General features: G+C 43.2%; 1 protein-coding gene across 1 annotated transcript in view; it reads right to left on the reverse strand.

The window, feature by feature from the left end:
- UNC13B (unc-13 homolog B) overlaps positions 1 to 12,895 on the reverse strand; it is a gene marked incomplete at its 5' end in the record, with an annotated part of 98,616 nt that overhangs the window by 69,802 nt on the left and 15,919 nt on the right. Inside the window, 2 exons of the mRNA XM_080940369.1 lie at positions 5,704 to 5,794; positions 7,305 to 7,616. Of these exons, the coding sequence (XP_080796495.1) occupies positions 5,704 to 5,794; positions 7,305 to 7,616 (403 nt within the window). The remainder of the gene's footprint in view (positions 1 to 5,703; positions 5,795 to 7,304; positions 7,617 to 12,895) is intronic.

The following is a 12,895-nucleotide window of genomic DNA, read 5'->3' on the forward strand; positions in this document are numbered from 1 at the left end:
GTTGAAGGCAAGCCTGATCCACATAATGATATCCAGGATAGCCAGGGCTACACAGAGAAACCCTGCCTCAAAAGACAAAAGGACAAAAAAAAAAAAAAAAAAAAAACAGTAACAGCAAACTAGATTCCTATGACAACATCCCTAAAGCCTTATTCATGACTAAGTAGATAAGGAATAGTCTAATTTACTAACCCAGAGCAAAGCTTACAAAAAGCTCATATAATAATCCTATATATAATACTGTAATAAGTCAGTAAACTTATGCTTATAAATGTGTATCACGAGAGAAAGCTTGGTAGATTTGAATGGTTAATATTTTGGGAAATAGGAGAAATTAGAAGTGATGGTTTGGATGAGAATTACCCACACTCATAGGTTCATGTTTAAACACTAAGCCCCCAATGGGTGGTGCTGTTTGGCGGACACTATAGGACTTCTGGAAGAAGTGCATCACTGGTGGTGGGCTTTGTGAGTTTATAGCCTTTCCTCTCTTCCTGCGCCCTCTCTCTTTCCTATGTGCCACCGAGACATAAGCCTCAGTTCCTGATTCCACCTGGCCTTCCTCAACCGCTACCTAGCCCTTTGGCACCAAACCATAGTCAAAATAAACTCTTCCTTAAATTGACTTTGGTTATAATATTTTATCACAACAGAAATGTAATTTATAGATGAAGGCGTTTGTGGAAATAAAGGGCATTTCTAGCTGGTAAAAAAATTATTTGCTAGACATTCTATGGCGGGCAAAATCACACATAACATAGCCCTGATGGTCCAGGAACTGACCCAAGGTGGGTTGTTTTTTTCTTTTTTAAAGAAGGCATAACAGTAAATAATAACCTGTAATCTCATGGTGAGTGCCAATTCTAAACAGGTTCTCACACACAGTCTGGAGACTTTCTCCAGACACCTCACACCTGGCTGTGTCTTAAAACCCACAGATAAAAAGCTAGCTAGAAGAATTAAGAGAAAATTCCAGGAACAAAAAACAGCAAGTGCAAAGTCTCTGAGAATTTTGAGAAAACAAACTATTTCATGTTTTACAAGTATCAACTAATGCTTCCCAGACTTGCTTCTATTAAGGAGCTGGGTCTTTATTCCCAGTGTCAGGGTCTGGTAGATTTGGTTTGCATCCTGTTCAATGAGACGGAGCCTCGGTGTGACCGGCGTCCTGGCAAGTGAAAGCCTCTGAAGGCTTGCTTTCAATTTTAGTACTTATTTCATCCAAGACTAAAAACAAACAGTTTCCAGGCCGTGCTGGTCCATGACTCACACTTGAAACTGTGCAGAGCCAGACCAGAAGGAATTTATTGTATCATGGAGACAACGTGAGCCACTGAAGTATGTGCTTTTTCCTTTCCTGATACTCCTTTCTAAAGTCATGGCTTTCCTGGATAATTCACAATGCTAAGAGAAAGATATTATTGTTCTCTTTATTTTCCGGACTAGAAAAACAAAGTTCCTTAAAATATTTGTATTCCCTCAACAATACACTGAGAATGATACAATTGAGATTGACCAGTAACAAAGAGTTAATTTCCCTAAAACATTTAAAAAAATCAGATAGTTAAGAAAAAAAATACTCAATAGAAATCAGTCACACGAAGTAATTTCTAATTAGATTTCCTACTTAAGAAACGGTTCAATTTTACTAGCAAGAAACACAAATATCAAAATCCCAAAACTCTTACAAAGGCACACTGTTGGTGGGTTAGGAAAGAAAGGCACCTCCCAGCATCACTAGTGGGGACAAAGTTGCCAGCATGCCAATGGAAGGCACACACCCTTTTGGGTGGTGCTTATCCTGCTCTCTGAGTCAGGGAGGAGGGTGGAGGTGCTTCCAGGACAGCAAGTGTGAGGAGTGGCTTGTGTGAGCGGAGGCAGACCTGCAGTCATCTGTGCTTTCTGCTTACCACTGAAACCGGCAATGTTCCTACTGACGGCTGCTCTATCAGCCCAGATTACCGAAGACAACTTAAAGCAGACCTTTGTCATCCATGTAAGTCACTGAAGAGTAACAATGTGGTAATGTATATTGAAATTACAGATGTGTGTGTGTGTGAGATGACCAACATAAAAAACTTCTCATTTCTAGCATGGCTTCTTACTCAAAGGGAACGGCAAGAGCACTAACATGCAGTACCAGAACACAGTGGAATATTATGCACCTGTAACAAAAGAAATATCTCTTAGAGTTAATAAATAAAAGGATTTCGAGTAGAGAAGCAAAGGGTGGTCTTGTGTGTATACTATACTGTTGGAACACAGTCCAAGAATAGAGTAGTGCAAGAGAAAATCTGAGTGCTTGTGAGAAAAATCCAAGAAAACAAGACAAGAGTCTTATCAGCTCAGTTTCTTCAAAAACATGGAGCTGTTCTTAATGTGCTTTTGTGACCCTCCCGGGTAGGGGGTAGGAGAATGTTTACCTTCAGCAGTTATCATTCATATGCCTCTGTGGAAAAACATGGTTTTGCCATGTGTGGCTTGTCCCTGTGATACATCTTGAACTCCTGAGAACTTTACTCATGTGATTCTTTTTAAGCCTCAGAGCATGAGTTGCCTGACGCCCTGAACAGAGCTGGCTATACATCAGACTTTCGAGCACCGCCTTCCACCCGCATACAGGGTTCACACTGCCGTTAGAGCGCAAACACTCCGCCACCGTCATATGAAAGGGGAAGTAGAATGTGCATCTGTATTTGATCTTATGCCACATAAAGAGACAACCATGATCAATAACAAACTGGCAAAAAGTGTCTTCAGCAGAGGTTGAAGAGGTGACAAAGGCTGAACTTTGATATTTAGGGGAAAGTTCTTGGTGCTGCCTTCACTTTGTCTTACAGTCTCGGCTGCTCTGTCAACAAAGCTCATCCTAAGCATAAACGGACGCCTTTGACGCTCTGGTTCATCTTCCTTCTATCTGCGTTAAGGACATCCACACTGGTTTTCCTGTTCAATTAAATGGTGATTGCCCTTAATTCAGGATAAACCATCCACTGTCACTTTTTACATGATTTTTTTAATTGGTTTTATTGGGGTGGAGTTATATTTTGATCAATAATTTCTTTAAAGTCATAACCAACTGTACTTGGATCAACACATTCTTCTTATTCTCATCCTGAGTTTTCACTTCACACTGAGATGAATGTACTTTATAGTAGGAATTTCAAGACTTTCATTAAAAACACTCAAATAAAAAGTCAGCACAGTGACACCTTCTCTACAGATGATGGTTTAAAGGTTTGTCCTCCTCAGACAGTCCAGGTCGGCAGACCCCGGTGTTGGGTTTCCTGGACACATTATTGACTTAAGATTATATATGCATACAATTATATTAACATATTTCTGCATGTAAATGAAAATGTGAAAAGCAAAACAGATCAACAACTGACATCTAAAAATACTAATGGTTAAAAAACATTTCTTAAGACAGACATTTTTAACTACAGACTCGTAATCCCAACACACGGAAGGGTGATGGAGGGAGAGGCTAAGTTTGTGGCTAGTCTGGCCCCTGGAATAAGAACTTGATTCCAGGAACTAAAACCATCAGATTAAATTTTTTTAAAGTCTAAATTTATGTTTTGAAGGCTGACTGTAACAGCACATTACATAATCCCAGTATTCTCCAGAGGTTTACACTAAAAGGTTTAGTTTGAAACTAGCATAGAATATATAGGGAACTCCAAGCTAGCAAAGGCTACAATAGTGAGACGCTGACTTAAAAACAATCTACTAGGCCGTGTGTGTGTGTGTGTGTGTGTGTGTGTGTGTGTGTGTGTGTGTGTAGGTTGATCAGAATAATTTATCGAGCTAAATAATAATATATTAGAACTGGTGCACTGAAGAGCCCTGAGTCTTACTGGATTGCAGTAATGGTGACAGCAAGTTAGCATCTGCAACTAAGTAGCACTAGTAAGGCAGACACAGTGTCACCACCAGTTCAGATCTGAAGAGAAACAAGTGCCAACAGTCTCGGGAGCTCTCACCGCAAAGGGTGGTTCCGGCAGCCAAGGGGCCTGACTGATACGACTTCACCAACATGAAGGCCAATGTCAACTATGGCGGGACAGGCTCACGGTAAGTACTTCTGTAATTCCTGTCAAGTAAGCGTGTCTGCAGCCTGACATGAGGACACAGAGTGGGTCCATGCTACAAAAGGAAGGCTCTCATCATTTAAAACTGAGGGTGACGATGCCTGAGAGCCTTGTGGGAAGCAGCTGGTAGATCTGCATGATTTGCTGATGCTTGAGCTATAGTGCGATTGTGGTTATTTAGAGGAGTGGCCTTATTCTCAGGGGAGAATATGGATGTGTAGGAACGGCAGACTCTTGTCTACAACTGATCCCGAGAGTGGTCCCAATAGAGGGAGACAGCAAGACAAGTGTGAAGGGACAGAGTCACAGGACTATACAGAAACTAGTCTTTAAAGGGTGTGTGTTCACATGTGCCAAATTTACACTAGTGACCGCTACTGCCATCGCTAAAAGACAACCCTTCTACTAAAGGCTGGCTTCTGAGACACAGATAAGGACATGGTTTGCTAGGAGGAAACTTTCAACACTAAAAGGGAAAACAAACTATTTTTGTCCTGGTGAGTTTTATGTCAATTTGACCGAAACAAATTTATCTGAGAGGAGAAACCTCAACTAGGGAAATGCTTCTATGATGCTGTCTGCAGGGTGTTTTCTTGGCTAAGGACAGCTATTGGAAGCCTAGCTCACTAGAGCAGTGCTACCCATAGGCAGGTGGTCCTGGGCTGCACGAAAAGGTAGCTGAACAAGGCATGGGGAGCAGGCCAGTCAGCAGCACTCCTCCACCGCTCCTGCTTTGGGTCCTGCCTTAGGTTCCTGCCCCATTCTTATGAAATACTATCAACTGTATGGTTAAAAAAAAAAAAAAAAACCTGTTCTTCCCAAGTTGCTTGTGGAACTACATCATCTATTCTTACCGCCCCCAATCTCTTCTTCCCTCTCCTCCTATCTCCTTCCCCTTGCCCCCTCAGCACCCACATGTGTGTTTCTGTGTGTGCATCATACTTGTGCAGGCCTACGGAGGGCAAAGGAAGCCGGGCACCCTGCTCTATCACTGCCTAATTCTAAGAAAGGGTTTGTCACAGGGCCTGAAAATGGGATGGTGACCAGTAAGTTTCCCTGTCTCTACCTCCATTCACAGTGCTGGGGTTCCAGGTACATGCAGCCACACCCAGCTTTTCACATGGCTGCTGAGAACCAAACCCAGATCTTCACACTTGTACAGAAGTACCTTTGCCCACTCAGCCATCTGTCTGGTACCCTCTTTGTAGATCTTAATATGTCCATGTTTGGGGCCTTAAATTGGGGGCTAAATTTTCCCATGAAAATGTCTGTACTCAATTCCCAGCCCTGTGTAAATGAGTACTTGAACTGACCAATAAAGAATACAACAAATTACCTTGTTCCCTACCTTAACACTGTGCCAAAGAAATGGCAGTAGAGAAAATAGGCATTTAACCCTACCTGCAAGCTCCCACCTACTAGGCCTATTTGGTTAGCATCAAAGAGCTAAGGCCACTTCCCATCTCTTAAGGCCCTCGCTTAACTGCCATGCATTCCCAGAAGCACACTGTAAGATGACTAATTACCGACAGCTTCTCCAGCACCATATGTCTCCCAAACTTTTCCGAGAATAAAACTGTCCCAACCATTATTGGAACAAATTTCCTACCTCCTGCAGCTGGAGTCGGACCTTGGTAACCGCTCGGAACCAGTGTGCTCTGGCCTGGGTAAAAGGCGATGGTGCATTCTCCTCAGGAAGACTAGTAACAGAGAAGAGCATTTCTTGTAAACAGCAGAGGCAACGTAGTAACAATGCCCAGGCAGGACTGCCATGTCTAAAATAAAACAGCCTGTGCTCATGCCTACACTTGGCTAGTGATTCAGGCCACAAAACTGGAGTTCTGAACAACTATTTTGAAAACAATTCCTGTCTAAAATAACAAGTCCCTTCATCTTTCTGCTCCCCCTTCCTTCTCCTTTGCTCGTGTCCCCACATGAGATAGCTCAGACACTGAGAGGTGAGAGGAGCAGCAGCACCCAGGCTGAGCCAACAGCAAGTGCCGAAGTCACACATCAGGTGCAGTGGTGGACCTTTGGTGGACCACAACCCAGTAAGAGGCCTGGCCTGGACCTCGTCTCCTGGGCCTCTCGACTATTAACTGAACTACAACAGACTGAAAAGAAATAGAGATAGGCACTGTAGCACATGCCTATGAGTTTAGCAATCAGGGGGTTAAGTTACAAGTCTTGAGCCAGCCTGGTACAATGTAAGACCATTATAAAAAGAAGAAAAGAAAGGAAGAGAGAGAGTAACTTTATAATGCTCTTCAGGAAGCTGTATGGTTCATCCAGCCATGGGCACGCATGGTCCTGGCCTGAGGGTTGTGATGAGACCTAGATGTTAGGAATCTCAGCCATCCGTCTATCTTCCACCCTAGTGGGCAGGGCACAGGGCAGGATTCCGTACTTGGAAGAATATCTGACAATGTCTGGGGAGTTCTGGTTGTCACCCTGGTCATGACTATTAGCATCTACTGTATAGGCCAGAGAATCTAACAAGTGCCCTAAAATGAACAGTATTTTTCCATAATGATTATTTGTCCTAAATTCTGTCAACAACAGCTAAGTGAGCTTCTATGCCCAAACCTCTTAGCTATTCTAACAAGGTTAGCTCAGCGGTACAGAGAGAACACTCAAATTCTATACTAAACCGTGTTACATGACCACTCTGAGTTCTTTCTGACACTGTACTTAGAGAAGATCTCACAGTGTAGTTCAGGCTGGTCTTAAGCTCCTGCTTTAGCTTCCAGAGTACTGAGCTACATACAGGTGTACACCACACTTGGCCAAAAGATACATTACAAAATTTTCTTCTTATGGATAAGAAAATGCCAAACACGCTGCCAAGCCATGTACTTTACAGCAGATGTATTAAATCGGGCTAATTCTGTTCTGATTTCCCTCAGGGTAAACTAGAACCAAACATCAATGTTCACAAAGAAATTAAAATATGAATAGAATAGGACACAGCCAAGGATCCCTAAGCAAAGAGAACTATTGAAACAAACCTGGGCTCAGGCCCAGTTTCAGACTCAGACATTCTCAAGAACTCCTGGTGCACCTGCACCTCGGTAACACAAGTCCCTCAAACATCTTGGAGCTCATACCAACTTGACCATTGCTGCACCTGCCCCCCAGCTGCAAGAAAGTAAGTGGAGCGTTTGTCTCCAGTGAGAGACAACAGCTGCATGTGCACTAGCTGTCACCTACCTCTCCTGGGCTCCCAGGATGCGGTCCTCGTGAATCACCAGCTCTGACGGAGGGTGGACTGTGGTATCACCTCTCGCCTTGGGTTCCCCTGTTTTCTCCTTCTCTGATTCACACGTCACTTCCAAGGCTTTCTCTTGCTCTCCCAAGCCAGCCTGGCCATCTTTGGAGAGGCTGCCATAGCTATGGCTGGAATGAATGGAGTCCCTCTCCCGACCATCACCGTCTTGCTCCTGGTACGGGTCCAGTTCACTCAGCAGAGAGCTTCCTTGACTCACATTACAGGAGGAGCCACACCTGCTACTGCTAGTAGGGCTGTGAGAGTGGGAAAAAAAAGGATTAGTAAGTAAATGCAGACCAAGGACCAGACCACAAATGCAGACATACCCGGGCACTAATAATTGCACGGGGCAGGAATAACCACACACAGGAGGTTTCTAGGAAGCGAGGACAAACATCTCAATCTAGAAAACTTAGTCTAGTTAACCACAAAAGGAAAAAAGACAACATGCTAAGCCTCTGTCACCACTGAACCTCAACCCTGACGTAAAGACTATTTTACCTATTGCTCCCTGCCAATACAATAAAGAGATGCCTTTGGCATATTTATAAAATTCTTTACTCAGCCTTCTAAAGAAACGTTTCCAGTGGCTGTGATCAAAGTTTTCCAAATTCGACATAGTGAAGAAGAAAATGAGCCCCACCCCTTCTATTATTTTATAAAGAGAAGTCCTTATTGCTTCCTCTACAGTTACAAATGTGTGTACCTGTGCCTTAGCAAAAAATGTTCCTTCAGTCTACAGGGTAAAGTATGGAAGTCACTAGAGGAAGACCAGGATTAAGAAGTTCTGCGGAGGAATTCCACAGGTTTCAGCAACAGAAACACAATAGTAACACCCTTAGTGGCCTGAGAAATATCCCCAAGATATGTTCCCCCAACTGCAGCTGAGTTTCTCTCAGGTCAGTTACGGATAAAGTGGATTAAGTCCAACTCCCCTGCATCAGAACTATGCTAAAGTTATTTCTGTACATGATCTGAGGCCAGCTCAGTCCTCTCAGTCACCTGCATCCCATGCACAGAAAGAGATGTCCCCTCCATGAGAGCTAGCAGTTGTAGCAGAGAGAAACTGTGATAAGGGCGGGGAAGGCAGGACTACTACCAGTATCAGGATAGCCCTGGAATCCTGAAGCTCTAAGTGAATCTTCTAAGTGGTTCCATTTTATGAACACGGAGGAACTTGGTGTGTGAATCCTCCTTTCGTGGTTTTACTAGCAGGTATCCTGGAAAGCTTTTATGCAAAGTGAGTTGGTTTTGTTTTGTTTTTGCCAGTCTAGTCTTTAAAGTCTTATGTTTACCCTTGGACAGATTAAGAGAGAACGTTGCTGTTATCCAAAGAGATCATTACAAATTACGTGCTATTTTCAGGCTGATTTCTGATTCTTCAGTACATATTAGCAGAGCATACATCAGGTCAAGTAGCATTCTTAAGCTATCCTGTGTAGAGCCTATGATCAGGGACAATAATAGCGACCTCTACAGACAGACCTTGCTCAGTGCTCCAGATGACAGAAAAGCAGCAAAAGAACTCTGAGTAAAGGATCATGGCAATCCAGCTTACCCTGTGTTACGGCTGTTCAGTCCAGAGCACTGAGAGTCTGCATCAGAGACTAGAAGATGTCTCACAAATCCACGTGGAATAGGGTGTGGAATACAGACGATCCTAAGTCATTTTTTACAATTTGTACTTTACAGCCTCACAGCCACTGGGGAGACATCTTAGAAGACTGGAAAACCACAGCCAACTACAACTATTCCCATCTCCTATACTATCAATGTCTAAGACCCAAAAAAGCATCCTATCTGATTATATTTTTAGGATTAATAGATAGCACTTAAATACTTGCCGCCTCTTCTTGTCCTCCCTTCTCCAAACAAACCAGCCTGTGTAAATATTCTTCCCTTTATGCTAGACACTCCTTGTCCACTAAATGAATTCTACTTGACACCAGAGAAGGGAGAGAGTGAAAATACCCACACTTACGGGTTTGGGCACTAAGCCCCTAATTAACATGAAGCTCGGGTGCTAGGAAAGGCACGGGATGGACTGAAGCAAGCTATGACGATCTACCACTAATCATTTGCATCATAAATGGTCAACTCTTTACAACCATTTATGATGCCCAAGTGGAGAACCAGCCTTTTGTTGGTGACGGTTTCCTTGGCATCCTCCAGAATGACAAGCGGCTCCACATTCAAAACAGAGCCAGTGCTAGCAGACATATCTTCTTGCTTTGCTGGCTGAGCACAGTGCTCTTCCTTGTGTTTCTCTGAAGGACAGGCAGATCCAGGCAGGGTGCTGCCTTCACCCCAGTGTTCTTCAGATGCTGAATTTTCCACTTCAGCAGACTTTGAAAGCTCATGAGCATAGTCACTTGGCTTGGCCACCAACTGTTCTGTGGTTCCAGAGGGCTGAGTATTGATGTCAGCTGACTCAGGACTACCACTAGGTATTTGAGAAGACTCCAAACCCTGGTTAGTCTTGCTGATGATAAGGTCCTGATCACCACTAACAACCAAAACTGGAGGTGATTTTGCAGGTATTTGCTCTGGGTCTCCTTTATTCTCTTTTGACCATGGAAATGAAAGATCTAGTTTCTTTCCAAACACCAGTTTTGGATCATTTCCTAGGATACCCCCTTTCCCCTCACTAGCTCCTTCAAACAGAGTAGACAACTTCTTAAAACCTGACATTAAGCCAGTTTCTGCTGCCGTGTTACCAGACGAGCAAGAGGGGTTAAAGATTGAACTCAGTGTCTTCCCATGGTCAGGAGTGGATGAGAAATGAAGCTTTGGCCAACCAGTCATATTTGGAATCTCAAAACGAGGTCTTGTCTGTTCTCTTTCCTGGGGGGCTACAGGCCTATCATTTGGGGCATGATGTATACTAGAACTTTCTTTGGAATAAAGCACAGGCTCTTCTTGCAAAGGACAAGAATGTTCTCTTTGTGTTTCCAGTGTGGTATTCTTACTAATTCCTGCCTCATCAAACAATAAAGTACTAGTTTCTAGAGAAGTAGTTGTAAGCCTCAAGAACTCCTGATTTGTTTGGGTTGTCAGAATCTCTGACTCTGGCTCTGGTTCTGGTTCAAGAAATGGTTGGCTCGAAGGGGGAAGCTCTTCAGCAATACAGGCAGTATCTGACTGTAGCTGTGTTGGAGGAAGAATGTGTTCTGCTTCCAATGAAGCCTCTGTGTCTGTGCCCTGCAACAGCCCCATGTCTCCTTCATCACTCAAAGATAATATTCCTTGTCCTATATCATCCTCTGACACAGAAGATGTAGCAAGTATTTCAAAACATTGGGGTTCTGAAATATTTTCAGGAATGTCATTTTTCTCTATTTCAGGTGTTAGTTCAGGGCCATCTGTCACCTGATCTGATTCTGACTTTGCACCAGCCACAGTAATGCTACAGGCACCGAGAGCAGACTCTGAATTGAGGCCTGCACAGGCAGCTTGTCCATGCAAGCCTTTTGGAGGAACTGATCCTTCAGAGTCTCTGGAAGAACCACTCTGAAGGCATGAATTACTTACATATGGTTCTTGTTTATCTGGTTTGGGACTTCTGAAAATTCCAAACAACTCACTGTTGAGTGGCTGAGATGATGCAGCAGAGGAAAAAGGAAAAAAGGAATTTTTCTTTGGAGATTTAGGAGTAGAAAAAAATCCAGAGAAAGTCTTAGGCTGTTCAATTAAGGACCCAGAAAAAGATTTTACTTTGGTCACAAACCCTGAAATCATTTCTACTTTGGAGCCTAGTACAGATCTGTCTTCTAATTTATCTGCATCTTGGTTCTGAAGAAGCTGTGTGTGCCCTTGGTCTGGGGAAGTAGAAGGTAAATCCAGGATCTGTGTTGAGAGACCATCAAAGCCATTTTCCAAAGGCAAGTTCAATAAGTCAGCGGTTAATCTTTCATTTTGATGTTCAGTACAAACATCTAAATCATTGAGCTTCTCATTCAAACTGTTGTGATGAGGAAAAGACTCAGCAGCTGAGTCCCTTGGGAAGGTTTCCTGATGCAAAGCCTCTTCTTCCTGAGGAGCTACCCCCACGGCTTGTACCTGAAATTCTGGTAAAAGAGGAACAATGTTGGCTGGCAACCGATTCACATGAAAATCAAAAGCAGTTGCTCCTTCTGCTCCTCCTTTACTGGTACTCATTTTCCCCTGGGTTTTCTCAACATGGAGCCTGTCTGCAAGAGAGGTAGGAAGTTTAGTGGTGCTGTCAGTGGATAAACAAGGAGCCATTTGCTCTTCATGAACTACTTCCTGGATTATGCCTTCTTTACAACCGGTAGAATCTTCCTTTGTTGTAGTGTCTCCAGTATCAACAGAAACAACTGGCTTCCTACAAGGCTGGGCAGTCACTGGAGCAATAGCTGAAAGGCTTTGCTTCTCTTCAGAGGGCTTCGGCTTTTCCTCCAAAAAAGACAAGTTAAACAAACTGAAAGCAGAGCTGCTGCGAGAGGCATCCTTCTTGGTGCTTAAGCTAGCTGTGGAGAAAAGGGAAGGAAGGGTGAACAGCCCTTCTGCTTGAGATCTGGTGCTTGGGATGGTTACAGAGGCTTTGTTCTCAGATTTTTCAGATCCAGTTAAAAAAGAAAATAAATTCCTTTTGGGTGGCAACTCTTGTTGGGATGCGGGTGTAGCAGTTGAAAATTTCCGTTCTTGGTTAGGAAAATTATCCTGTTCATTAGTATTCCTTCTATTCGGAGCACCAGAAGACTTATTATTCTTTGGAACTTCCGTTTCTGTAGATGTAGCACCAGTTCCTTTTGAAGAGTCCCTGGGAGACTCTTTGGGACTGTCTGTTAAGACAGGTGGACTCACTGATTGCTGCATCTGGTGATCTCTGACAGATACCTCTTTTTCACTCAAACCATTACTCTGCATCTCCCTGTTTGATGGTTCTCTTGGCCCACTGTCATCAATAGTGGTCTGTTTGGTCAGACTTCTAATTCTAACCTTTTTCGAGGGAACATGTAATGGAGGAAAATTTCCTGTATCTTGATGTACTAGATGTGAAGGGTTAGGACTTGACCTTCCTTCATCCTCATCAGTCAATAAAGAAAGAGACTTATTTTCAGTTGTCTGTACGGGAGACACATTGGTTTTAAAGAAATCCCCAAGGGTACCAAAAAAATTTGCAACACCAGAAGATTCCTTCTTTTCCTGAGATGAAATCTTTCCACCTTTATCACCAATCTTTTCTAAGTCTGGTGACTCTTCCTTATTCACTCGGGTTTTAAAGAGGTTCAAAATTCCAGATGCTGGTTTCTCGCTTGTTACTGTAGTTCCTGAGGGTCCTTCTTCCCAACCAAAGAGTTTCAGTGCACTTGTAAGCAAAGTTTTCTCAGACTCTTTGGAAGACTGGTCTTGTTTACAGTTCTGATGCCCATCCTTACTAAGCTGTGATGCAAGAGGATCTATAATGGACTTTGCTGTGATCATTTTAACATCTTCTACATCTGTTTTAACTTTAAGAGATTTTTGGCTTACTTGAAAACCAGATTTTAATAAACTTCCTTTTTCCATG

Source organism: Micromys minutus (genome assembly GCF_963924665.1).
Source record: "Micromys minutus genome assembly, chromosome: 28".
NCBI lineage: Eukaryota > Metazoa > Chordata > Mammalia > Rodentia > Muridae > Micromys > Micromys minutus.